The sequence below is a fragment of the Desarmillaria tabescens genome (genome assembly GCF_030435595.1).
Source record: "Desarmillaria tabescens strain CCBAS 213 chromosome Unknown EV420scaffold_8, whole genome shotgun sequence".
NCBI classification, from domain to species: domain Eukaryota; kingdom Fungi; phylum Basidiomycota; class Agaricomycetes; order Agaricales; family Physalacriaceae; genus Desarmillaria; species Desarmillaria tabescens.
In genome coordinates this window covers 767,816-789,261 of record NW_026848307.1, presented here as the reverse complement: position 1 = coordinate 789,261, position 21,446 = coordinate 767,816, and the positions used below count along the sequence as shown (strand labels likewise).

Genomic DNA, 21,446 nt, shown 5'->3' with positions numbered 1-21,446 from the left:
AGGACATTTCTGCCGTGGCCAAAATTTTCGGGGTTGTAACCTTTCATCTTCAAGCTCACTGGAGGCCGTCGGAAAGTGACGGTTCCTGGGTGCGGAAATTTCGGACCGCAGAGACATTGCCAAATAGATACTAACCAGATACGAGTTCAAAAAATTTCTCTTCACGTCCACTCCCGGTAATCTCCAATGTTTTGTCGAAAATGAAATGAAGACAGCGCAAGCGGTGCGAAGCAGGGATGGTGGTTATGCCTATGTCTCTGGCTCAAGTTTCGAGAACTTCAGTAGGATAAAATCCTTTCTCTCCACCCGGACTTAGCTGAATGTGTCTTTACAGATTTCCGCGTTCTTCAGGGAAATATGCTACAATTCTAGAAATACACATAGAGCCCATCTAGAAAGAGTATATGATATCATTTTAGAACCATGTTTGTGAGAATTTCTCAAGTTACTCAGTGTGTCGAAATCGACCAATATCTAGGGCGAATAAATCCCACTATGTCCGTGGCACCCAAAACAGTCTATCTACAGTACATGTCCAATACCACGATCACTCCAATCTCGCTATTCCAGACTTTTTTTCCGGGCTTGGTGTGTCTAACATTATCCTTCTCTTCGCCTCAACTCAGTTTTGTCAGGATACGTCCTGGCCCACTTCCATCCATGCCAGTCGTCTCACGATCTGAAATCCCTCACCCAACTCCTCAGCCAATATTCCGAGTGGTGCCGTATTTCTGCAACCCTACTCGAGGTGAACCCGCCTACAGTCGTCCAGCTTCTCTGGTCCATTAAAGGTCGCAGATTCAGTTTTGCGTCAAGCGTATCGGCCGGGAAAGGCGACGGACGTGACGAAATTCGGGAGGAACGCGTCAAGTCGCTCGAGGCCGTCTGGCCTGAGCCTTTGATGACCCCGACTCCCGTGCAGCAGCAGCATGCACTGGCAGGGACGTACAAGGTGGTGGATTCATCTACGGAAATTTTTGGTACACCATGGGGGCACTGTGGCGAAAGTCTATCCTTTGCTTCGTGAGTATTTTCCGTTTGAAATCTCTGCTATCGTCGGCTAACGTTTTGAGAATATTCAGACTCTTTGAAGCAATCCATAACGCGTCTCCACTTGCCACTCTCGCGTTGAGTGTTAAATCTATGAACTCTATGATTCCAGGGACGAATATCGTTCCCGTTCAAGTCATACCGCATCTCAATCGCATGTGCGATATTGTCGAGGTCCTTCGTGTTTCTGGATCATTACGCCCGATGTGTCTTAACTGCCAACATTTGGCAAAAGGGAGAGTCGACGACTACGCGCACCATTTTATGGCAAAAGATTATTGCATCCACACTACGATATAATCGGTGTCCTTTGCATATCCGCATTAGAAAACTGGCAGAAGAGTCAAGAACATATTACTGGCGTGCCTACAGCTGATATCAGTTCTACCATCCAGCCTTTTCGCCCCTTCTCTTCCTCACACTGCGCCTCCAGCACCTTCGATGGAGTACTTAGTCCTCGGCCAGACGCCAGACACCCTAGGCACTCTCCAGATCCGACAAAGCTCGTCATCGAGGCCACATCACTCCAAGGGAGGTTTCTGAGGAAGACCCTCCCCGACAGCCTTTTTTTCGTGGCTGTTGAGCTCGTCAATGAGTAACAGGTATCCGAGACTAAGAAGTAGAACTGGTGTTTGTCAAGGATGGAGTTCTCTTGACGCAAGGAAGAGGAAGCGCCTAGTACTTAAACTCGCTCTCTCTAAAGCTCCAGGCAGAAATGTCGACCTCTCATGGCTGGGTCGTCGGGATTCCACTGTCGAGAATGCGATGAGGAACAATGCTTGCTGAAAATTAGGAATCCCTTTTGAGTACGTTTTGTGCAGGTGTAGGAAGAAAGCATAGATGATTTACAAATCTAGTTACGCGTGTATAATGTTAAATGAATAGTCCTGGTTTCGAAGTGGAGGTCAAGTATATATCTATATATCTGCGCAATTTTCCTGGAGTTACTCTGGAATATAGGAAAAAGAAGACACCAAACGGATCCTCTCATTCTGTGAATAAGCATGAATTCTGTACAGGAAGAAACTCGAAATGAAGGATTCCCTTGGAATCGCAGTCGGCGAGCCTACTTCGGTAGAATTCCTCTGAAGGTGTTAGCTTGTGATAGTAAACGGAGAATTTGATCGTTTGCAAGCCCGAGAGATACGACGACGCTAAAACCCGGGCGAGGGATTCCCACTGATCGTCACCGAGGCTATCTAGAACCCCCACACCAAGCGAGAATGACAGCGATTCCATGAAAGGCGAGCGGATCTGCGAGAGCAGCATAAAAGCGGTGGAAAGCTTGGCACAGTCACAGGCTTCCCAGCCTACTTGACGAAAGTGAAGAGACCGGAGACTCGCAAGACAAGAGAGATCAATATATTCGGATATCTGGCCTGAAGAGGATGAGTGAAATGGTCTGGTGTCGACTAGATATGAACTCACTTGCAAGTGTGAAGATTGTCAGGAATGAAATTGTCAAGGTCTCGATGCTGCTACCAATTGCCTGGAGCAGGCGACCGCACGACTCCAATTCGGCAGTAGTGATGGAGTAAAGCACTAGATCACGAATAGCTGGTGCGGGTAGAAAATAGGCCATCCAGAGAAAGATTTCCTGTCTTGAGGAGAGATTGAGACCAAAGACGTCGAAAAGATGTCCCTGGGTAAAATGCAGAGTAGAAAGCGAAGGCCAGAGAGGTGTGTCGGTTACACAACCAAAAGGATGGATCTCGTCCTCAATCATGACACCCCCTCCATCTACTTCATCGACAATCATTGACGTCAAATCCTCGTCTTCATCATTAGGGAGCAGGTCGTCATCGACAAAAGAAAAACAGATGGCGATAGACAAGTCTTCCAGACGAGGAAAACTGCGAAGAAATTGGATGACCTGAAGGTTGTTGTCAAAGGAGACATTGGACAAATGGAGAGTCTTGACTTCGGAGAAAGTGTGCAGGATGGAAGACGACCATTTCATATCATGCAGAAGTCCCCAAGAGACTTTGCTCAAGCGAAAGGAACGAACGCTGTTAAGACGTCGGCCAGACAGATAGGGAACAATGTTATCCCATCGAGTCCAAAACTTTTCATAATGAGTGAATTTAGTAAAGGCGTTTTCGATCTCGACGTTTTGGATGTACGGCAAGAACGTGGAAGAATAGGAAAGAAGGATGAAGAAGCCGTCGATGTTGCATGGTGCGAGTTTGAGAGTGTCCCAGAGGTGGAAGCGGCTTGCAGGGAGCCAAGATCTGCATACGAGGCCGCAGGACATAAGCGAGGTCCTGTCTGTGTGAAGGAAATCGATAACGATGTCGCAGAGTTCCGGTGGCAAGATCTGATTGGGCAGCCAGCACCCAACCGGCTCTTCGATTTGTGGAGGAATACTTTTCAGCAGCAAGGAAGACATTGAGGGATATCGCTTTTGTGTATCGCAGGGAAGAGATAGTGGTTCAGGTTCAAGAGTGGTCAGGACTAATTGAACTTCGTGCCGCTATTCCGATCCACGTGATCGCAGCCCTTTACGTTTTAAATTTCTGCCGAGCGAATTCCTTCTCTTCGCACTACGTATTTGGATAGTGCCAGCGGCCGACGCGTCTGTTTTTTCCTCTTTTGTTCCTGCGCTGACCTAACATATCGTAGAATGGCAGCAGACTCCGCAGCTGGCGCGGATGATGACCCAGATGATGCGAAAAAGCTGTTGAAATGGCAGGAAGAACGTATCGCCCGACGGCTACGAGGACAATACGAATCCGCTACTCTCCACCTCTCGGAGCTGGTGCGTACGATTTCTCTCCTCGGTGACTGGATAAAGTCAACAGCAACCTCCTAGATACACAACAACCTCTCGACCCCGTTGAATATTCACTCAGTACGGGTTGAAGGTGCAAATAACACTCGAGGATCGTTTCTCGGCTTTCTGATTAACCCCGTTCTGCTCTCTGAGCCTCACACCGATGTGCAGTCAGTCCTACACGCTACACGATCTATTGCCGACGTCCTCCTACGAACGGAAACATTCAGCTCTGTAGAAGCCCGCATAGAGCATGCAAGAGACGAGATAGCAGGCCCTAGGGATGTCGATCTTGTATTTAAAACCCGTGAAAGAGGGAGGTGGTTTGTCAAGTCGGCTACGGAGTTCGGGAATAACGAGGGGAGCGCGGTGCGTTGTCCTATTATCTTCCATGTATAGATATTTAACGTTATTTCCAGAGTATAACTGCCCGTATGCTCAACGTACTTGGTGGTGCTGAAACCTTTGAGGCAAACGTATCCGCCGGAACAACTACACGCAAATCTTTCCAAGGAACATTATCTGCCCCCATGACCTCTGACCTCAATTGTCGCGCTGACTTCACGGTGTTCGGACTACATAGAGATCACACAAGCTTCGCGAGCTGCTCAGAGATCTTACGTGGCGCGAAAGCTGTTGTCAGGGTGAGCTAGGTCAGCTTGGTGCCCCTCATGTGACCTATCGTTTTTATCGCGATTTGTCCAGGGCGGGAAACCAATTTCTGGGATGCACGAACTTGCCTACGAAGCAGTTATCAGAAATATCGGTGGGCTGACGCCTACTGCTTCGATGAGGTTCGTGTTACCCAGATTCCTAGCACTAATTCCTTACCGTTAAACAGCATGCGAGAAGCTGCTGGTACAACGTCCAAATCGGCGGTGTCATACACATATACACTCGATACGAGAGACGATCGCGTTATGTCAACGCGCGGAATGTATGGTAAAATATACCAGGAACTGGCTGGATTAGGCGGAGACGCGTCTTTCTACAAGGCTGAGGCCGAGAGTCAACTGTCACGGCCATTACTGCCAGGCGTCGTGAGTATTATGTCTTTCCCTGAGATTTTTGTTGAACTAGCGCTCCCTCTATGGTAGTCAGGATCGATTGCCCTGCGCTCGGGTATTATGTGGGCCCTCTCAAAGCCAACCCTGTTCCCCGATAGATTTCAACTTGGCGGACCTCTGTCTGTACGCTCATTTCAGTCAAATGGTTTGGGTCCAAGAGATGGACGTGAGTATTTCTGCTACTACATGGATAATCCTTCTGACGTTCAATCGACGTCACAGCCGATTCCTTGGGTGGTGATATTTATTGGTCCGCAGGCCTCAGTATAATATCGAACATTCCGAAGAAGGCACACTGGCCGGTTAAAGCCCACGTCTGGTTGAATGCTGGACGTCTGGATGCCATGAATCGATGTGAGGCTCGCTTATTTCATTCGTTGATAACTATTCACACCAGCCATTTTAGCCCGTTCAGTGGTCGAGAACATCAAGGACACTGTTACACGACCGTCCGTGTCTGCAGGTGTCGGTTTGATATATAAATTTGACCCCGTTCGTGTGGAGGTCAATGTCGGTGTGCCGTTGGTAGCGAGTCGGAGTGACGGGACTAGACGAGGCGTGCAGGTCGGAATAGGGTTAGAATTTTTGTAAAAAATCAAAAGGGTACTTGATTTTGACGCGATCTGAAACGGTAACCACCAAATATTTGCACCCTGCCGGCGGGTCAACGCTATAGATAGTTTCATCACCATCACTTCGTCTCACCATATGAATTGTGACACACTAAGTCAGGGCATCTAATCCATTCAATGGAATCGACCTTTCTACACAAACTACGAGTATGGTGCCTGTTCCAGCCCAGAGACTGGGTGATTAGGAATACAAGACTTGCACAGGTCCTGTGGATGTAGGCGACATACCACTCACTATTCATCCTTTTACTGATCACTTCGTAGGAGTGAAAACCGTCTACGAATCCTTGTGTATCTATTTTGGCCATACCCTTGGAAATTTCGTCCTTCTTTTCTCTCCATACCAGAGCTACAAGCCAGCCCGGGAATCATAGCGAGACGCAGGCAGGAAATGGAGATGATCGGTCTCAAATGGACCAGCCTGTTCTGCCTCCGCGATACCCCACTATGTACGCTTTATCGCCTCTATGAATGCACTGTCGACTTCAACGAGGACGAGATGATGATAGAATCTCAATACTGGTTCCACGACCAGCCAACATGGCGTCTCGCCGACATTCCAGATCCAAAGGATCCTGACGCCACCCGGTACGCTATCCTGGCGGCCTTGGCTGAAGCACTTGTGCAGGCGTTCAATTATAAAATTTCCCTTGGCTTACGCAGGGGGGTTACACGAGATGATCCTTTTCTCATGCGCAAGTTCAAGAACGATGCCAATCCACCCTGGGAGGAGTGTCCTTGTTGGACTAGCGATGTAGGCCCCCTCCCACAGGTTCTGCAATTATATCCTCCCCTTCCACTTGGAAACGGACTAGAGCCCGAACCCATCACTGCAACAGGCACAAACCCATTCTTGCTGCGCAACATCCGGGCAAACACTAACCAGTTACGAAACATATGAATTGCGTTTTAGAGTTCATAGCCATGAGTGCGTCCGACTAGTAGGTGCCTATTATTATTATATGGAAGTGTAAGTTACTCAACTCGAAAATTATAGATTACAACCGATTAACTTTTGCCTTCTTCGTTCTCCCCAACGCGATCTGAGATCCCAATACGCCCAAACTTCTGCCAGTACGCTTCATTGATATACTCAACTTCCTTGGGACCCATTCGATACCCATAATAATACCATTTCTTCATATCCGAACTCCTCTGGTTCCTTCCATCCTTCACATTCAGGATATGCAGTATATCAACTGCATCATACAAATCCTTCGGACTAGGCTCATGATCCAAATACGCGTCATATGCCCTTCGAATCTTCCCAACCAACTGAAACCTCCAATCCGCGGCGTAAACTTTGAAATTGCCCGACGAGTACACCATGATGCCCTGGGCGACGGAGTTTTGGAATAAACGCTCGCAGCCTTCGTTGTTCAGCACGTATGCCACCATCTCGGCATTAATCCAGTTAACAGGCCAGTGCACGCTGTTCGGACAAGCTCTCCCGGCTGCGAGGACGTCTTGCAGCTGAATAGCGTCGTCGCAATATATGTCGATGTCCCGTGTACTCGTCCTGTTCCTCAACAGAAGGACCGAGCACGTACCTCCAGATACGACAATTCTGAATTCCTTCCCCGGTCGGTATTCGTGTAACCACCGGGAGATAAAATCAAAACCTAGAAACGTCTCAGCATCGTCAGGATATACATGGAATATTGGAACACACCTTGCAGAATGTCCGCCACATCTAAAGTAGTTTTTCGGGACGGTGGAGGCTGGGGATGGGGCCCACGTTTAAAAACATTGAAGGGCATCTCTCGTGAGTCGCACTGCTACAAGAAGCCCGGCTCTATTTATGTAGAAAAATCAAGTCTCGTCCTATAGTCACACGACAGAGGGTTCGGCGTCCTCCTTGAAAAGGGGAGCGAGGCACGGCATCGAGGCGGTCGGTTTTGCAAAAGGAGAGAAAAATCCAATTTGCATATCCAGCGATAAATATCATATGGTTTGTATTACCGGCTGCGACCCATTTTCTCAATAGTAGAGCGTTCATCGCTGGCTTCCAGACCGAATGCTGAAGCGTGTGTCGGTGCTTTTGAACTAGTGATGGGTGCTGGAGGTTTTCGGTATGACATTGTATCAGTACTGACGCTGCGCGCGTTATTAGTCTAGATCAAATTAGTATCAATGTGCATGCCGTCGGAAACCTTCGTGATCGGGAGTTGTTGGCCTTGTCGGGATTATATTGCCATTGCCTAGGGCTGGGCAAAGGAATAACGGAGTATCTGTTTTCCGCCCGGGTATGATATGGTACAAGGTCCAGCCATTAGCTATCTACATTCTTAGAGACGCTGAGAACATCACCTATGCACCCTATAGTCTTTGAGAACGAGACATAGCTGAGAAGCGTCTTTGGGTACCTTGACAAATTTTTGCCAGGTATTTGCCATAAGTACCATCTGGATCAAGGTAGTACCTGGCAGTATCGACTCGGAAAGCACCGCTGGCCCTGCAAGATGGGCGCAAATCCAGATCAATTCGGAATTCTTCCCCAGTGCTGTGTATTCCCATTTGAATAAGGATGGAAAATCCTATGACGCCACGAATCGCTGTGAGCTGGAGAAGGCTGGAGACCGTCCCGTACATGGATGACAACCAGAATAGCATATCACAGCCTTTTCCCTGTCATGCGAAAAAAATACGCAAGAGGCGCAAGAATTTAATCCCGCAGTCTTTACGTCCAGAGTTGGCTAAATCTACACAGAATGCACATGAGTAGCGAATGTCCGCGATTTATTCAAATAATGATACATCCAGAGCATAGAACACGAAAGCAATCTGAGCTTTGATTAAACAAGAAGAATCAAGTGTAAGTGCAAAGAACGCGTACATATATACAAGATTGTCACGATTCATGAATCCAGATCCATATCAGGAAAACATAGTTGGGCAAGACCCAGATCGTATAGACGCGTCATGCGAACGAGCATGCTGAGCCCTGTGCTAAGCTCACCGTGCTGGTCGCTCTGAAGAGGTGCATTGAGCATGGACCACGCCGTGTCGTCCATCTCGTCCTCGGTATGACCCCATGCGGATTTGATGGCTTCGGGAAAGTTACACGAAGCAAGAATGAAGCAAACCGGCGAGCCTGAAACAGTAATCAGCAGGGGTGAAACAGGGAATACAGAGGCTACGCACATAATCCACTAAGCTCCTGTTCCCTTTGTAGCTGAGGAAGACGCCCTTTCTGCGAGTCCTCCGCTTCTTCGCCCATGAGATTGGGCAATGCGTCACCAAGATGATACAGCCGCTGACACGCTGGGCATATCCTACTCGTCGCCCGACTCTTGTTATACCACAATATCTAAGCAACAGTGAGAAAGACCTTTACTTTCATCGGACTGCCACGTACCAAAGCAGTCTCTTCCGGCAACACAGTAGAAAGCATCTGCCGTATCTCCTCCTGGGCAAACTCTGCGCACATTGGAATGTCCATGGCCGGCGCCTGTGCAAAGAAGGACGAGAGAAAGGAGCTGGTGTCGCGTACGCGAGGTCCGTTTCCTGGGTCGTAGATGAATGGCAATTTGGGGATGACATCGTGGTCAATGGGAGTAGGAGACACGGGTTTAGGCGGAGGGAGGGGCAGCGGCTTTTTTGCCTTCTTTTTTGCAGCTTTGTGCCTTCTGTGGTTGGACGGACCGGGCATGGAGGCATTCGATGGTGGATATTTCGTGACAGGCTGTGACCGGCGCTTGAGCCACGTGATCTTGTTTATTGTACGTCAGGAGGTAGCCGGGCCGCCTGCCGAGGCTTGACTTGGCCTGTTGGGTTCTCTACAAGGTAGCGAATAATCTCATCGATATTGACTGAGATTTTTCCCTGTGTGAATATAAATATTTTGGAGCCCTCTGGGGCCTTGTAGGACGTGTGGCTGACCGTAAACATACCCAAATTAATTTGATTTACAACTCCGCTCGGCAAAGGCCGATTGCGTCTGTGCGCAGTGCAAAAATTCGGTGGTCGCTCTGTTCTCGCAGCCAGCTCTTGCCCACCAGCCATCTGCCCACCACTTTTCTGATAAATTCTTCCTTACTCCCTTGCCCTTCCATTCGTGCACAGTAAGTTGCAGCTTTATTTTCTCATCGCTTATCATCCGTTATCTTTGCTGGCCGGTGTCGTCGTCGTCGTCCAGCTCGCCGTCGTCGCTCTCTGCCAGTGAGCGCGTTGTTTGTTTGGCCCCTAGACGCGTCGCGTCTCGTCTCGGCTGCGGCTCATTCGTCTTCCTCCCCTCCGTCGCTGCCTCATCGCCTCTTCTTTTTGCTGTCTATGCCTCTCTTCGTATCGATCTGTGCTGATCATCGCGTTTCTCGTCTTCAGATGCCCAAGGAAGCTACCAAACCCAAAGTGAGCATATCTCTCTCCGGCTTTGTGTCCTACTCTTTCTCTTCTGTTCTTGGCCTTCTTATGCGTCGGTATTGCGGGCATACATGCATATATGCGGCTTCATCGCCCTTCAGGCCGTGAACACGCCTTGTTGATACGTTGATTTTTCCCACATTTTACTTTGGATCGCTTTTCTCTCTTCGGGAGGCATCGCTTCTCTTCTTGCACTGCTAGATGATGATGTCTTGTTGGTGTCTCACCATTTTCGTCATCATCGTCACCGTTGTCGCGCTGGTAACCGCTTCGCTGGCCATCGTGTTCTCCTCCAGACTCTCTTCACATATCACTGGGGGGTTGCTTACCCAATGTTCGTCAGCGCAAAGCAGCGGAGAAGGCTGAAAAGGCCCCGCGTAAGGCTAAGAAGGACCCCAAAGCCCCCAAACGGGCTCTCTCTGCGTACATGTTCTTTAGTCAAGACTGGCGTGAGAGGATCAAGAACGAAAATCCCGATGCGGGATTCGGTAAGTGATCCCATGATCTTCGCCGCGATATTCGTCCTGATGTGTCCTTAGGTGAAGTAGGGAAGCTCCTTGGTGCTAAATGGAAGGAGCTAGATGATGAAGAGAAGAAGGCATGATGTGCTCTTCCCATTCACGTTTTGATGCTAACATTCAATCACAGCCTTACGTTGACCTCGCAGCGAAAGATAAGGCACGGGCCGAGGACGAGAAGGCGGCCTATGATGTATGTTGATTCTGCCATTGTTCCCTGTGCATATACTGATACGTTTGCAGGGTGGGAAGAAGAGTGCGGCTGGCAGTGGAGAAGACGAGGAAGATGAGGACTAGTTGTGCTATAGACCTACCGCTAATGCCCTTCCCTGCTCACCGTTTCTTTTTCCGACTGTACTCTGGTATGATACTATCTGCTCATTCGTTCGTCGTGATGTGTTTATCTATTGTGCTAGTATACTAGTATAGGACCACGACCTTTGCTGTAATTTATCTCGGCTTGTTCATTTACTATTTCTCAGTAACCTGGTGTGAGTTGGCAATACCGTGGTTCCCTTCAGCTTTTGTTGTCGCCCTTTCTCGTTCGGCTTTCTGTTGGTTTGCTTGTTAACAATATGGGAGACGCCCTTTTTGTATGCACTATTAGCCGTCCCGTCCGCTTCATCCTGTCTACGTCGCTATCATCGGCCACGGGAACATATTGGCAAACTATTCAGTCAACCCTTTCAGCCTCTCAATCGTCTCTGAAACAGTCTGAGCAGCGAAGGGGCGCACGGCGGGCGAGTCGCTTACTCTGTGCCATTGCCAAGTTTGGTAATCCCCCTATTCGACATCTTTATGGATCTCCTCTTCGACACTGTCTACCAATCGCAAGATCTCCCAGAGAAACTATGGTCGATATCCGCACGCTCTCGACGCGTATCCAACTGGGCGGAACGGCGTGCCGACGCTACGAAGGTCTCCACTGCTGGCGTTGCAGCAGACATCCTTCTCTTGAACGACATTCTGCGTCGCGCCCCGGCGGCCGCCAGTGATATATGCTTCAAAATTTGCGACAACGCAGAGGGCTCAGACAACTTGATTTGCGTCCAGGATAGTTGGTTTGAGTTGTTCGAACAAGCGGCGACATATGGGAACAAGCTGCTTCACTCTGGTCGATGGTACAGCATGGTCGTATGCTATCACAGTACGAAGCACCAGCTACGATTCTGCTTCTTCACTATACAAGGAATGTTCGTCACACCAGTGCTTCGCTTGGCTGTTCAATCTGAGTATGGCCAGCTTGTCGATGCCCTGTTTGCTTTTTGCGACCTAACGCCATACGAACGCGGAGTCCACCCACTCTTCATTGATCATCCTCAGAAGTATATTCTTCTTCCTTTTGATACCGGGGGATCTACTGCTTGGTGGAAGGTAGCTTCTGTACTCTCTGTGCGGATTGCATTTCGTGGTCGTAGGTCGATGGTCGCCGTCATCAATCAGAAAGACACGGGCCAGGCTATCCAAGACGAAGAGGTTTCGTCAACGCCCCGGAAGCCACTGGTGAATGATGAAGGCTTCCTTTTGGATGAGAGGCGACGATGGCTCGATAACACTTTAGCCAAAACCGAGTACTTACCCCTCGGTTTGGATGAATTTCTCACTGAGTGGAAATCCTTCGTCCGGCTGGCAGGCCCGCACATGCATTTCAAGGAAGGCATCCTCAAGATGGGATATTGCCTCCAAGAGGATAGCGATGTTCAAAAAGAGATTTTTCACTGCACGGCTGGCCAGCATGGAATACCGGATGTTCTTCCAATCATGGAGCTCAAGCATGGCCTGGGTATCTTTCGCGGTCTAACATGCAGTTCATGTCCAGATTTCGCTTCATTCCCTGGTCAATTCAAGATCGAGGTTGAGGATCGAGTCGAACTAATCTCCATCTGCCTTGACAATGGTCAAAGTCTTCTTGGAGAAGACTTGACGATGCGTGGCTGGATCAGATGCTTAATAGACGGGATCGTTGGTAGGTTCGCCTCACCAATCCTTTCTTGCCCGTCACTGAGGCAGACGTAGGCTGCTTTCATCTATTCTTATCTGGATATCTCCACCGAGATATATCCATTGGCAATGTCCTTTGTCGGAGAGTACCTCAGAGCCGCGACAAGTTGCGAGATAATAACCATCCCCATCTCCGAACAGAGTAACAGTTCTCTGTCAAGTGTTGCTTTTTGTGTTCTAGCTCACCTCAATTCTAGGCGCTTTGCATTTATGAACAACGTACTTGACTCTTGTTCTGGTTTTCTCATCGACTCAGACACAGCCATAAAGTGGCGAAGTAGCGGATACGCTCAAAGCGCGAACCGACGTTTCTATGTAAATGGATGTTCACCTGCCTTTGTTATTGTTTAATAGTCTCTACCAGGGCACACGACAGTTCATGTCTCGCCGTCTACTGTTCATGTGGATATACGGTAAAGATCCTGTTGTGCACACTGTCTTTGACGACCTAGAGTCATTCGCCTGGCTCGCGCTTTGGATTGCCGCATCTAAGGACCCAGACGGCCCGCATTCACAGAAGTATATCGATTTTCTTGACAGTGATGACTTCGAGATGCTGTTAAGTCACAAAATCACAACGGCACTATACTTTACCAATGACACAAGATGGTGTACTGCAGACCGGGGCAAGCCGGAGTCGGCTATCCGTACGATCAGGCCTTTGCTCAAGGAATGGTTCAGCATCATTGACAAGTATCATACTGAGTCAATAATGGCGAATTGGGATGAGGCCTACGTGGAGAATGGCGAGGGGAATGGGTTTTTTGATAAACTGCAGACACTGGGCGAACAGGTTTGCTGTGAGTACTTGGAAAAGGCTGTTGAGTTTTTAGATACTCTTCCTCTTGATCCCGAATAGGATGCTCGCATTTGTAACATGCTGAAAACTCTAACCACACATCATAAGCAGCGGTGAGAGGCGCAACGCCCTACTGCCATTGGATATTCCATCTTTCCTCACGTATAGGGCAGAATATGCAGGAACGGTGCCCTTTTGGCGGTGAAAATATGAAATGTGTTGGCATGCACTACTAGAATTATAGGTGAATACTGTGAAATGAACGAATATAGACACAATACTCTTCGTTTGTTATCCTATTACTAAGGCCATAGTGTTGCGGTTCACCCAGGTGCGGGTTTTAGTGTCTTGTAAGCGCCCACCATGACCGACTGCTAAGATGTTTATCCACACGCGGATCTCGCACCCAATGTGAGAATTGAAGCCCCAATACAGATCCTCATATATTCCCGAAAAAAAGGTCTTGAAATCTGATTACGAAGATAAATTAAGCAGAAAAGATCACCAGAAAACCGTTCCTTACTCATAGGCTTTCTGGCTGCTTTCGAGAACAGATAATTGATGTCCCATAGGTCACCTTTTCGTTCTGGACAATAGTTGCGATTTTGGAAACGACGAACCCCCTCACAACATGTTGAACCTCTCATCGCGGGGCTACAGGAGCCCCAACCATATATGTTACCTAACTCCCAACGCCATTGGATCATGTCGTGGGTGATATCCATAAGGAATCCCCCCCATGTATTGCGAATATTGTTGAAATCAACTTCATCGATATCTGGGGCATCACTGGCAGCTATGCACCAATCCACTGGTAAAATACTAAGTGCCGCCGCTTTATCGAGCCCGATGGAAAGTCGAGTTCGGATGAGTTGGCCACGATATAAGGAGGGATACCGATCAGATCTAATGCGAAAACTGATTTTGAGGTGGATGTGTTTCATGTTGGGGAAACATTTGCGAAATCCGATATAACTGGGCATGCTGCAGAAGACTGAGTATGGGTGCATGGCGGTGTCCTTGTCTGTTTCGGTGAGATCGACATAGCAGGTCATGGTAAGGGTAGATTCTGGGAGAAAATGGTGGTAGATTTTAGACCGTTTGAAGCGAATAACAGAGCTGAGATACAGAAGATAGGGAACTGTTGGAATGTAGATGTCTCGAGAAGTAATATATGCATATACGTCCCTCCAGAGGCGGCTGATAAGGGGGCACGCAGTCATAAATAATATACGGTCCTCTGAAGCGTGCTCAGAAAACCAAAACTCGGAGATGATAATCTCGACGAGCTCGAAGGGAAGCTGGGTGCTTGAATCATGCATGGTGGTAAGCAGTGATGATCCGAGCTGCCGACTCGGAAAGGCGAATGTTCGGACCGGTATACCGAGAGCAGTGGCTGCGTATCCAAACTGCTATTGTTCTCTATCTACCACCACCACGTACGCAAGGAAACTAAAATTTGCTAGGTATATTGCTAGAACAACGTACAAATGACAATGCCGCCACCCAGTCCACCTACAGCGTGTATGTTGTTCCTGACAGGTTGAGCCACATAGCAGCATTCTGATACTATTGAACTTTTACAGCGCGATTACGGCCTGCTGCTCTTCCGGAAATTCAAGGTGATCCTGTCCAACCACCGGTACAAGTCACCGAGGATACAGGTGCGAGCCTTTCCATCAATCCGGTTCGAATTCAGACCAAGTGGCTCGGTCTACTCGGTAGATATTTCGACTTTATCGACCGCCCAAGTCTTTGATTTGAACCAGGTGCATTCATAGTTCTTTTGATGTAAGGATAACATGTTTAATTACGCTCTTGAAACTCTTTAGAGTCTCCTCGACGAAGCTACAGGTGTAACGCGTCCGCTGATCGATGAGATTGCTCCGATATCAGCTCTGCGCGCCGAGTATGAGAAGGGCAACCCTGTATTCGTCGAGCAAATAGACTGGCTGGCTGCCAAGGGCTATCACTACATCAGAAGAACAAGAGGTGGGTGACGTGCCGCTCGTTGACCCACTCGGAAGGAGCTAACAATTCCCCGACAAATAGGCGACGGAGATTGTTTCTACAGATGTGAAGCTATACTTTGTATCATCTTTGTTGTTCTCACGATGTTTAGCCTTACAGCCGTGGCATTCGCATATGTAGAACGCATGATGCACGCGCTAAATCCGGAACAAGCCGTGCAAAAGGGTGTTGCAGCGCTAAAATCCACTCTACCCATGCTGGAGAACGTGGGATTCCAAAAATTGGTGTTTGAGGATTTTTACGACGTGCTTGAATCACTCCTTCTCAGTATTGTCACACCACAAACTACCGGCAAAACACTGAATGCGGTCGGGCTTCTTCAAGCGTTTCAGTCTCCCGAAGGTAAGCTGTATCAATCGGAATTAAAGAGATCTCCCCCTTCATCTTCTGGACCCATAGTATCAAACTCTATCGTGGTTTACTTGAGATTACTTACTGTGAGCATTTTTTTTTCCTGTGCAGCATGATGACACTTGACACCTTCCCAACTAGTCGGCCCAAATACGCATCGACCCTGACGCGTTCGCTCCGTTCCTTTTCCATCCGGAGCTAGGCGAACCAATGGAAGTGCGCGAATTTTGTGAACACTTTGTAGAGGCCGTTAATAAAGAAGCAGGTGAGTGGTTTACAAATTGCCTCGACATCTCGAATGCAAAGATAATTTAACACGGCCTAGACCACGTCCAAATGACTGCCCTGTCGAGAGCGCTCCAAATTAACGTGAATGTTGCTTATCTCGATGGCAGAAACAGTAATGGGCTAGTTGATTTTGTCGAGTTTCGGAGTGCGCCTGATGTCAATGAGACACCGCTCACGTTGCTCTACAGGTGGGTAGAATTAAGTTTAAGGGTCGTATGTTTCCGTTGATGGTTGTATGTTTAGACCCGGACATTATGATATCCTGGTGAACTCTGAATGAAGCAGGCGTAGGTGTGGGAGTGTGAAGAACGGAATGATATCTTTGTACAATGTCCTCTTAAACTTAATTCCCTGTCATTTTTATTCCCTAATACACGGAAACTAGGTGCACATTTGACCCTCGCTTGCAATCAACGTCACAATACTGAATTGGAACGTAAAAGAGTCCACTAAGACCTGCACCAAAGTGTATGGCAGATGGAATAAGTGCCACTACAGCACGCCGGTAAACATCGACGCCGGCTCGCCCTGAAGAAAATAATGTGCGGTTCAAGTCAAAAGGAAACCGGAATACACTAAGACAACCGGTTCATGTTGATACATAAGTAGAAATACTAATAAAAATACAACATGCTCTAAAGATCTAGTCTGAAGATAGATCCGGAGGGTACTTCATTGCATGCTCGTCCAGCATACGCAGAATGTTTGCTCGAGCGTCTTCGGGTTGATTTATCCTGAAGTCAACGTCAGCGCAGTATTCAGTATCAAAGTTAGCCGACACACAGATTAAGAGCAAAGGCAGGCATGTCATCAGGGGACTTGAGCCACCCAATTTCAATCAATGCACGCTGGCGATTGGCTCGCCTGCAACGAATTTTTTTTAGGTGTTATTGACCACGGGCAAAAGTGTACGTACGTCTCCTCGGGGGTCCAAGCAGGATTCAAGGTTGAAGGCTCATCAATTTGTTGCGGCCCAGGGGTCCTATCTGTGGTCTTTGGGGGTGCCACCAGCTTGGTGGTCCGGTGGTGCACCCCATGTCGAATGGGTGGCCACGAACTCCGTCGTTCCATGGCCTGTTGATCTTTCCGAGCTGTCCTGCCTGCCGATGTCCGAGGCTTAGATTTGACGCTGGCGCGTTTCTTCGTCTTCTAAATTGAACTCTAAAATAGTAGTGAACAGTGGAAGGACTGGTAAACACTTACGGCTAGTACATTTTTGGCGCGCACCGCTCCGATCTTGCTAGGGGCAAGGATATGATCATTGCGGTGGCTATATTGCACACCAGCGGCTGCAAGTATTTTTTCGGCCTCAGTCATTGGCTTCGCCGAAATTACTGGCATAGCTAAGGCACCGAGAATGTGAATTTGGTCCGTGTCGGAGAAGATCAAACTTACCCTCGTCATCGAAGAAGAGAGCGGCAAGACCACGCAAACCCTTCACCGGATCATTAGTGAACGGCAATGAGGCCATAAGGAGGACCCACATCGTCTTTATGAGACTCTGATTTCTCAGCGTCAAACAGTTTTTTCTGTTCGTCGGACATTTTCCGCTTTTTCTCCGGATTCATATTGGCGAGTGCCCAGTCCAACTCCGCAATATTAGCTTTTTCGATCTGATGCATGTATGCTCACAGCGACCGCGAAATGAACGAACGGATACAATCCTTACCGTCATTTTGGTCGATAAGCCTTCGTTGAGTTTGAATATGTTCTTGATACCAAAAAGTTCTCCTTGTCTTTGCGCGTCACCCTGAACACCATCAAAGTATCTAAACAAAGGTCGATCATAAGACCTAGGGAGATAAGGACGAAGATGGAGAAGAGTTACCTGGTTTGCACACTGGCTTCATAACCAATCGCCATTTGTTGTTGCTTATACAGTTGCCGTCCATAGATTTGCTCTTCTAGCGACCCACCCCCAAGCAGTCGATATACTTCAACATCTCGCGTTTGTCCCAAGCGGAATGCCCTATCCATTGCCTGGAGATCATGTGCAGGGTCTGTATATAAATGAGGGTCCATTTGACAGATAGGCGAGGGAAGAACGCACTCCAATTAGGATCTAGAAGCTCACGTCAGCCACGAAGAGGTACGCCACACAACTAGAAGCTCACCAAAGATAACTACTTTGTTCGCCTCTGCAGCAGATATGAGCGTCGGCAATATCACCATAAGACCAATGGAACTCACTAGTCAAGTTCAATCCGGTCCCACCGGCCAGAGTCGAGATGAGGAAGATGTAAACGTCTGGATCGTTTTGGAATTGATCAACGTACTCCATCCCTATGGCGCAGAGGTGAAAAAGCTGTAGTATCACAATTGTCAGATGCTTACGAGTTTCTTGCTTAGTGTTTCCATCGAGTTTGACGAAGGTGTAGCCTGGAAGGAAGATGTTAGAGATTATTCGATGCAAAAATAAGGTAAGGAGCACTTACTGCGAACCTTGAGCAGATGTTCCAGCATCTCGATGAGTTTAACTGATTTAGTAAAGATGAGGACTTTGTTCGTCGGATCCTTCCTCCATTTTCCGAGTAATAATTTCAAAGTCTATCCGGTCTTCAATACAGGTTGAAAAGGGCGGGAAAAAAAATACGTACAAGCCACTTCCCACAGTACTTCGGATTCAACGTCGCCTCGACGTACATCGGTGCACCGTCCGGAAATGCAATCTCCGATAGTTGGCGGTTGCGTAGCACCTGATATGTAAGTTCGGCCTAAAACGATTGTTTTGAAGTATATACCACTCTCACCTGCTCTTTGGAATCAGTTGGAGCTGCGGAACCAAACATAAGGTAACGGTCTCAGCCGAGAAGAAAGACACGTACAAGGCAATATAAGAGCCAGGTGATTTGACAGTTTCAATAGGATTGCCATGTATCGAAGGACATCCGCAGGTTCATACGGCACACAGCAATCTTTCTGTCTGAAAAAAGAGGTCAGCCAGATGATTCCAGCATAGATGAGGTACTCGCTTCTTCCCGGACCCACATGAACAGTCATCGTCCTTGTGTATCAGGTTCTGCACGGCAGGCGTCTCGAGAATCCGCTTATAAACACTGATCTGTATGTCGGACAGAGGGCAGAACACCACCTGATCAATTTTCTGCGGGAGCTGAGGGAAGATTGTAGCTCCTGATACACTCACGAATGACAGACACAACGTACTTGATCTTTTATGATCTCTTTTGTCCTAAGTAGTTGCTTAAAATAAGAAATTTAGGTTGGATGTGGGAAAGTACCGACCTTCGCAAGAAAAAGCGCGGCATGATCTTATCTCGGAGGGTAATCGCCACTTGCTACGAAACAACTGAGTATATACACACAAATATAGGTGTTTCGTCAGCTCACCATACTCTTTGCTATCTCCTCCTCAGAAGCCTTCGCAGACTGACCTACAAGGAGAGGCTTCTCGACGAAGCCCTTCCACTGCCTAGGTGTGCCTATCCGTCCGGGATTCGTCCAATCTAGAAGTGTGTACAACTCAATATAACCATTCTGGATGGCCGTCCCTGTGAGCCCAAATCTTCGTTGGGTAGTGAACTGGTGGTACGCCTGAGTAACCTTTGATGTGATATTCTTTACGCGGTGAACTTCGTCAACGAATAAACAAGTCCAAGCGAGCGTGTCGATGGCGTCGATATCCCTTCTTGCAAGGTCGAAGGAGGTGATGACTGCGTGAAACTGTATGAGAAGAACCTACAAGATAGACTGAAATGGTGACAACGTACCAACGTCAAGACGTCCCTTCTTGAAGTCATCAAGGACAACGCGTCGGTTTTCTTTGTTACCAATGTACAGGCCTACCTCAAAGTATCCCCACTGTGGACAATATATGAAGACATCGACAACGACAAAAACGGTAAACATACAGTTTTCAACTCTCTGGCCCAATTCAGCACGAGAGATGTGGGCGCAATAATTAAACAAGTCGGCCAGGTCGCATCGGCAGCTGGCAATTTCCTATGCTTTTTCCAGGCAGAGCCGTCTTGTAATCGCGAAACATGATCGCGTCTCCGGTGCTTGTCTGTGACTACCCCATCCTTGCGCATGATAGCGGCGAGGAATGATATGACTTGGATCGTTTTACCTGATGAATGGTATAAGACGCCAGGAGAGCTGATGAAAAAAAATTTGTTTACCCTATGATGATAATTTCTGTTGAGAAAGGCGTTAACGTAGAGATGAGTGTGCATTACGACATACCAGACCCATATCATCACCAAGTAGGCCGCCTCTGCCCTCATTGTATTGGCGATAGAAAAACTTTATACCATCACGCTGGTACTCCCGTAGGTACGTGTTGATAGAAGCAGGAACCTTAATTCCTTTAGCCTCGTCAAGGACTAATGGACCTAGGGGCTTCTGACCAGAAGCGAGTGGAAAACCAGGGCGAGGTTTCAAATGCTGATATGGCGGAGAATATTAGCAGCATAAAATTCAAGACAGGATATTGTCCATACTGGGCTAATCATCATGGGCTTATCATCCATGTCCGAGTCCTCCTCGGTCACTGATTCCGAATCCTCTTCAGTCACAGAATTCGGGTCGTAGGTTGGCTTCATTTGCGAGGTTTTCGAAGCGACAGGAGGAACTATAGAATCTGCACTTTCGTCCTCTGTATCAGATTCGGTCACTGAATCATCGTCAACCACAGCTATACATTCCGTTTGTTTCCAATAGGTCACATTCTATAGATGAACACAAACCTGGCATTGGCTTTGCAGCTACTATCTGTGACGGGGGCACCGGTACTAAATCCTCCTCGTCTGTATCCGATTCTAAACAATGTTACGATGTCAAGCAACAAAAGGGCCTAAAGGAGCAGGCAGACCTGTAACCGAGTCATCTTCTATCGGCGGCTGAGTAGGCTTCTCAGGTGTCGTCTTTCTTGTAAATCCAACCATAGATTTCAGAATGATGGGTGCGTCATCATCTAGTTCTTCTTGGTCTTCATCATCATCATCTTCCCTCTCTTCATCGTCATCGGTCTCGTCCTCAGACGCAGAATGGAGGCCGAGCTCCTCAGTATCATCTAGGGAAAAAAAGGGAAAGTAAGGCATGGAAGACGTTGCAGAGAATTGAGGTATTACTGAAGAACTCAAGTAACGGATTCTCACCCTTCACGTCAGGTCGGTATCCTATGTGGCGCGTCATTTACGCGAACACAAACAGAGCATTGACTAAACACACTTTTGCGAGCCTTCGGCACATCATAATCATCGTCCGAGTCGCGCTGTCGTTTCTTTCCTCTAGAGCTCCCTAATTTAGGATGACTGGCTCGTTTAGTTCTCTTGTTCTTCTTGGTATCTTCAGGAATATACACTCCGGGATTGAAGTCAGGATCAGAGTCGAGTTCTTTATCAAACACGTTAAATTGAGTAATTTAGGAGCTCGTTGACGTACCCAACGGTACAGCGGCAGATGCGTTGTTGCCTATAGTACTTTGTCAGAGGTAGCGCAAGTATGCAGTAAACTAAAGATGTCTAACGCTTAGCGTAGCCAGATACCTTCACCTTCGTACTGGCTGTTGCTGAAGCCATGATGGCAGAAGATAAGGAAGGGGACCACTTTAGT

The 21,446-nt window shown here is 48.0% G+C and overlaps 12 protein-coding genes across 12 annotated transcripts; 6 read left to right on the top strand and 6 right to left on the bottom strand.

The window, feature by feature from the left end:
* Nucleotides 1–334: 334 nt before the first annotated feature.
* On the top strand, nt 335–1,350 carry EV420DRAFT_1265093 (uncharacterized protein; the record flags this gene model as incomplete). Its single annotated transcript, XM_060467254.1, has 4 exons — nt 335–429; nt 479–588; nt 636–1,023; nt 1,083–1,350. Coding segments are annotated over 4 exons (861 nt in total), but the record flags the coding sequence as incomplete, so codon positions are not given.
* Nucleotides 1,351–1,936: 586 nt separating this feature from the next.
* Nucleotides 1,937–3,497, bottom strand: EV420DRAFT_1155988 (uncharacterized protein). Its single transcript, XM_060466125.1, has 2 exons — nt 2,479–3,497; nt 1,937–2,429 (listed from the first exon to the last, which is right to left on the bottom strand). Exons 1-2 carry the CDS (start codon nt 3,437–3,439, stop codon nt 2,038–2,040), a joined length of 1,353 nt encoding a protein of 450 aa, XP_060334563.1. The 5' UTR covers nt 3,440–3,497; the 3' UTR covers nt 1,937–2,037.
* A 96-nt stretch (nt 3,498–3,593) lies between these two features.
* EV420DRAFT_1522819 (surface antigen-domain-containing protein) lies at nt 3,594–5,554 on the top strand. Its single transcript, XM_060472265.1, has 9 exons — nt 3,594–3,625; nt 3,673–3,808; nt 3,863–4,192; nt 4,243–4,467; nt 4,529–4,617; nt 4,665–4,863; nt 4,921–5,056; nt 5,113–5,244; nt 5,297–5,554. Exons 2-9 carry the CDS (start codon nt 3,674–3,676, stop codon nt 5,479–5,481), a joined length of 1,431 nt encoding a protein of 476 aa, XP_060334562.1. The 5' UTR covers nt 3,594–3,625; nt 3,673; the 3' UTR covers nt 5,482–5,554.
* On the top strand, nt 5,251–6,451 carry EV420DRAFT_1155923 (uncharacterized protein). The gene is made up of 2 exons (XM_060466123.1): nt 5,251–5,737; nt 5,787–6,451. The coding sequence occupies exons 1-2, from the start codon at nt 5,640–5,642 to the stop codon at nt 6,421–6,423; spliced, it is 735 nt and encodes a 244-aa protein (XP_060334561.1). The 5' UTR covers nt 5,251–5,639; the 3' UTR covers nt 6,424–6,451.
* Nucleotides 6,452–6,530: 79 nt separating this feature from the next.
* Nucleotides 6,531–7,282, bottom strand: EV420DRAFT_1639179 (uncharacterized protein; the record flags this gene model as incomplete). Its single annotated transcript, XM_060476936.1, has 2 exons — nt 6,531–7,144; nt 7,195–7,282. 2 exons carry the CDS (start codon nt 7,280–7,282, stop codon nt 6,531–6,533), a joined length of 702 nt encoding a protein of 233 aa, XP_060334560.1.
* Nucleotides 7,283–7,786: 504 nt separating this feature from the next.
* Nucleotides 7,787–8,231, bottom strand: EV420DRAFT_1155965 (uncharacterized protein). Its single transcript, XM_060466124.1, has one exon. It carries the CDS (start codon nt 8,133–8,135, stop codon nt 7,842–7,844), a length of 294 nt encoding a protein of 97 aa, XP_060334559.1. The 5' UTR covers nt 8,136–8,231; the 3' UTR covers nt 7,787–7,841.
* A 26-nt stretch (nt 8,232–8,257) lies between these two features.
* On the bottom strand, nt 8,258–9,258 carry EV420DRAFT_1155878 (uncharacterized protein). The gene is made up of 3 exons (XM_060466122.1): nt 8,881–9,258; nt 8,667–8,832; nt 8,258–8,616 (listed from the first exon to the last, which is right to left on the bottom strand). The coding sequence occupies exons 1-3, from the start codon at nt 9,172–9,174 to the stop codon at nt 8,381–8,383; spliced, it is 696 nt and encodes a 231-aa protein (XP_060334558.1). The 5' UTR covers nt 9,175–9,258; the 3' UTR covers nt 8,258–8,380.
* Nucleotides 9,259–9,395: 137 nt separating this feature from the next.
* EV420DRAFT_1155820 (high mobility group box domain-containing protein) lies at nt 9,396–10,838 on the top strand. Its single transcript, XM_060466121.1, has 6 exons — nt 9,396–9,586; nt 9,839–9,872; nt 10,228–10,372; nt 10,424–10,482; nt 10,533–10,595; nt 10,646–10,838. Exons 2-6 carry the CDS (start codon nt 9,846–9,848, stop codon nt 10,697–10,699), a joined length of 348 nt encoding a protein of 115 aa, XP_060334557.1. The 5' UTR covers nt 9,396–9,586; nt 9,839–9,845; the 3' UTR covers nt 10,700–10,838.
* A 362-nt stretch (nt 10,839–11,200) lies between these two features.
* Nucleotides 11,201–13,262, top strand: EV420DRAFT_1639176 (uncharacterized protein; the record flags this gene model as incomplete). The annotated part of the gene is made up of 4 exons (XM_060476935.1): nt 11,201–12,368; nt 12,419–12,545; nt 12,601–12,718; nt 12,768–13,262. 4 exons carry the CDS (start codon nt 11,201–11,203, stop codon nt 13,260–13,262), a joined length of 1,908 nt encoding a protein of 635 aa, XP_060334556.1.
* A 115-nt stretch (nt 13,263–13,377) lies between these two features.
* On the bottom strand, nt 13,378–14,581 carry EV420DRAFT_1155207 (uncharacterized protein). The gene is made up of 2 exons (XM_060466118.1): nt 13,726–14,581; nt 13,378–13,672 (listed from the first exon to the last, which is right to left on the bottom strand). Exons 1-2 carry the CDS (start codon nt 14,522–14,524, stop codon nt 13,494–13,496), a joined length of 978 nt encoding a protein of 325 aa, XP_060334555.1. The 5' UTR covers nt 14,525–14,581; the 3' UTR covers nt 13,378–13,493.
* Nucleotide 14,582: 1 nt separating this feature from the next.
* On the top strand, nt 14,583–16,433 carry EV420DRAFT_1155408 (cysteine proteinase). Its single transcript, XM_060466119.1, has 9 exons — nt 14,583–14,726; nt 14,789–14,866; nt 14,928–14,971; nt 15,035–15,194; nt 15,255–15,278; nt 15,333–15,670; nt 15,726–15,849; nt 15,910–16,060; nt 16,116–16,433. Exons 1-9 carry the CDS (start codon nt 14,693–14,695, stop codon nt 16,150–16,152), a joined length of 990 nt encoding a protein of 329 aa, XP_060334554.1. The 5' UTR covers nt 14,583–14,692; the 3' UTR covers nt 16,153–16,433.
* On the bottom strand, nt 16,311–21,412 carry EV420DRAFT_1732498 (RAD26-like SNF2 family DNA-dependent ATPase; the record flags this gene model as incomplete). The annotated part of the gene is made up of 30 exons (XM_060479937.1): nt 16,311–16,606; nt 16,656–16,736; nt 16,789–17,021; nt 17,076–17,215; nt 17,268–17,307; nt 17,357–17,485; nt 17,542–17,641; nt 17,701–17,872; nt 17,923–17,934; nt 17,987–18,010; nt 18,063–18,155; nt 18,207–18,251; nt 18,308–18,419; nt 18,470–18,568; nt 18,623–18,645; nt 18,698–18,791; nt 18,841–18,984; nt 19,038–19,062; nt 19,116–19,168; nt 19,221–19,543; nt 19,601–19,691; nt 19,742–19,959; nt 20,144–20,276; nt 20,333–20,526; nt 20,579–20,650; nt 20,704–20,904; nt 20,963–21,010; nt 21,063–21,227; nt 21,276–21,305; nt 21,361–21,412. 30 exons carry the CDS (start codon nt 21,410–21,412, stop codon nt 16,516–16,518), a joined length of 3,237 nt encoding a protein of 1,078 aa, XP_060334553.1. The 3' UTR covers nt 16,311–16,515.
* Nucleotides 21,413–21,446: the final 34 nt, after the last annotated feature.

What these genes read in the sequence shown, in the direction of transcription:
- EV420DRAFT_1155820 (XM_060466121.1), top strand. Translation starts at nt 9,846, where the DNA reads ATGCCCAAGGAAGCTACCAAACCCAAA. An exon ending in AAATCCCGATGCGGGATTCG is followed by an intron (nt 10,373 to 10,423) that starts GTAAGTGATCCC and finishes ATGTGTCCTTAG; the next exon opens with GTGAAGTAGGGAAGCTCCTT. An exon ending in TAGATGATGAAGAGAAGAAG is followed by an intron (nt 10,483 to 10,532) that starts GCATGATGTGCT and finishes ATTCAATCACAG; the next exon opens with CCTTACGTTGACCTCGCAGC.
- EV420DRAFT_1155408 (XM_060466119.1), top strand. Translation starts at nt 14,693, where the DNA reads ATGACAATGCCGCCACCCAGTCCACCTACAGCGT. An exon ending in AAGTCTTTGATTTGAACCAG is followed by an intron (nt 14,972 to 15,034) that starts GTGCATTCATAG and finishes GAAACTCTTTAG; the next exon opens with AGTCTCCTCGACGAAGCTAC. An exon ending in CGGAGATTGTTTCTACAGAT is followed by an intron (nt 15,279 to 15,332) that starts GTGAAGCTATAC and finishes TTAGCCTTACAG; the next exon opens with CCGTGGCATTCGCATATGTA.
- EV420DRAFT_1155988 (XM_060466125.1), bottom strand. Translation starts at nt 3,439, where the DNA reads ATGTCTTCCTTGCTGCTGAAAAGTATTCCTCCACAAATCGAAGAGCCG. An exon ending in GACAATCTTCACACTTGCAA is followed by an intron (nt 2,430 to 2,478) that starts GTGAGTTCATAT and finishes CATCCTCTTCAG; the next exon opens with GCCAGATATCCGAATATATT.
- EV420DRAFT_1155878 (XM_060466122.1), bottom strand. Translation starts at nt 9,174, where the DNA reads ATGCCCGGTCCGTCCAACCACAGAAGGCACAAAGCTGCAAAAAAGAAG. An exon ending in TGCCGGAAGAGACTGCTTTG is followed by an intron (nt 8,833 to 8,880) that starts GTACGTGGCAGT and finishes ACTGTTGCTTAG; the next exon opens with ATATTGTGGTATAACAAGAG. An exon ending in ACAGGAGCTTAGTGGATTAT is followed by an intron (nt 8,617 to 8,666) that starts GTGCGTAGCCTC and finishes TTACTGTTTCAG; the next exon opens with GCTCGCCGGTTTGCTTCATT.
- EV420DRAFT_1155965 (XM_060466124.1), bottom strand. Translation starts at nt 8,135, where the DNA reads ATGCTATTCTGGTTGTCATCCATGTACGGGACGGTCTCCAGCCTTCTC.
- EV420DRAFT_1155207 (XM_060466118.1), bottom strand. Translation starts at nt 14,524, where the DNA reads ATGCATGATTCAAGCACCCAGCTTCCCTTCGAGCTCGTCGAGATTATC. An exon ending in AGCAGCCAGAAAGCCTATGA is followed by an intron (nt 13,673 to 13,725) that starts GTAAGGAACGGT and finishes CTTCGTAATCAG; the next exon opens with ATTTCAAGACCTTTTTTTCG.
- EV420DRAFT_1522819 (XM_060472265.1), top strand. Translation starts at nt 3,674, where the DNA reads ATGGCAGCAGACTCCGCAGCTGGCGCGGATGATGACCCAGATGATGCG. An exon ending in CTCTCCACCTCTCGGAGCTG is followed by an intron (nt 3,809 to 3,862) that starts GTGCGTACGATT and finishes GCAACCTCCTAG; the next exon opens with ATACACAACAACCTCTCGAC. An exon ending in GCGCGAAAGCTGTTGTCAGG is followed by an intron (nt 4,468 to 4,528) that starts GTGAGCTAGGTC and finishes CGATTTGTCCAG; the next exon opens with GGCGGGAAACCAATTTCTGG.
- EV420DRAFT_1155923 (XM_060466123.1), top strand. Translation starts at nt 5,640, where the DNA reads ATGGAATCGACCTTTCTACACAAACTACGAGTATGGTGCCTGTTCCAG. An exon ending in CTTGCACAGGTCCTGTGGAT is followed by an intron (nt 5,738 to 5,786) that starts GTAGGCGACATA and finishes ATCACTTCGTAG; the next exon opens with GAGTGAAAACCGTCTACGAA.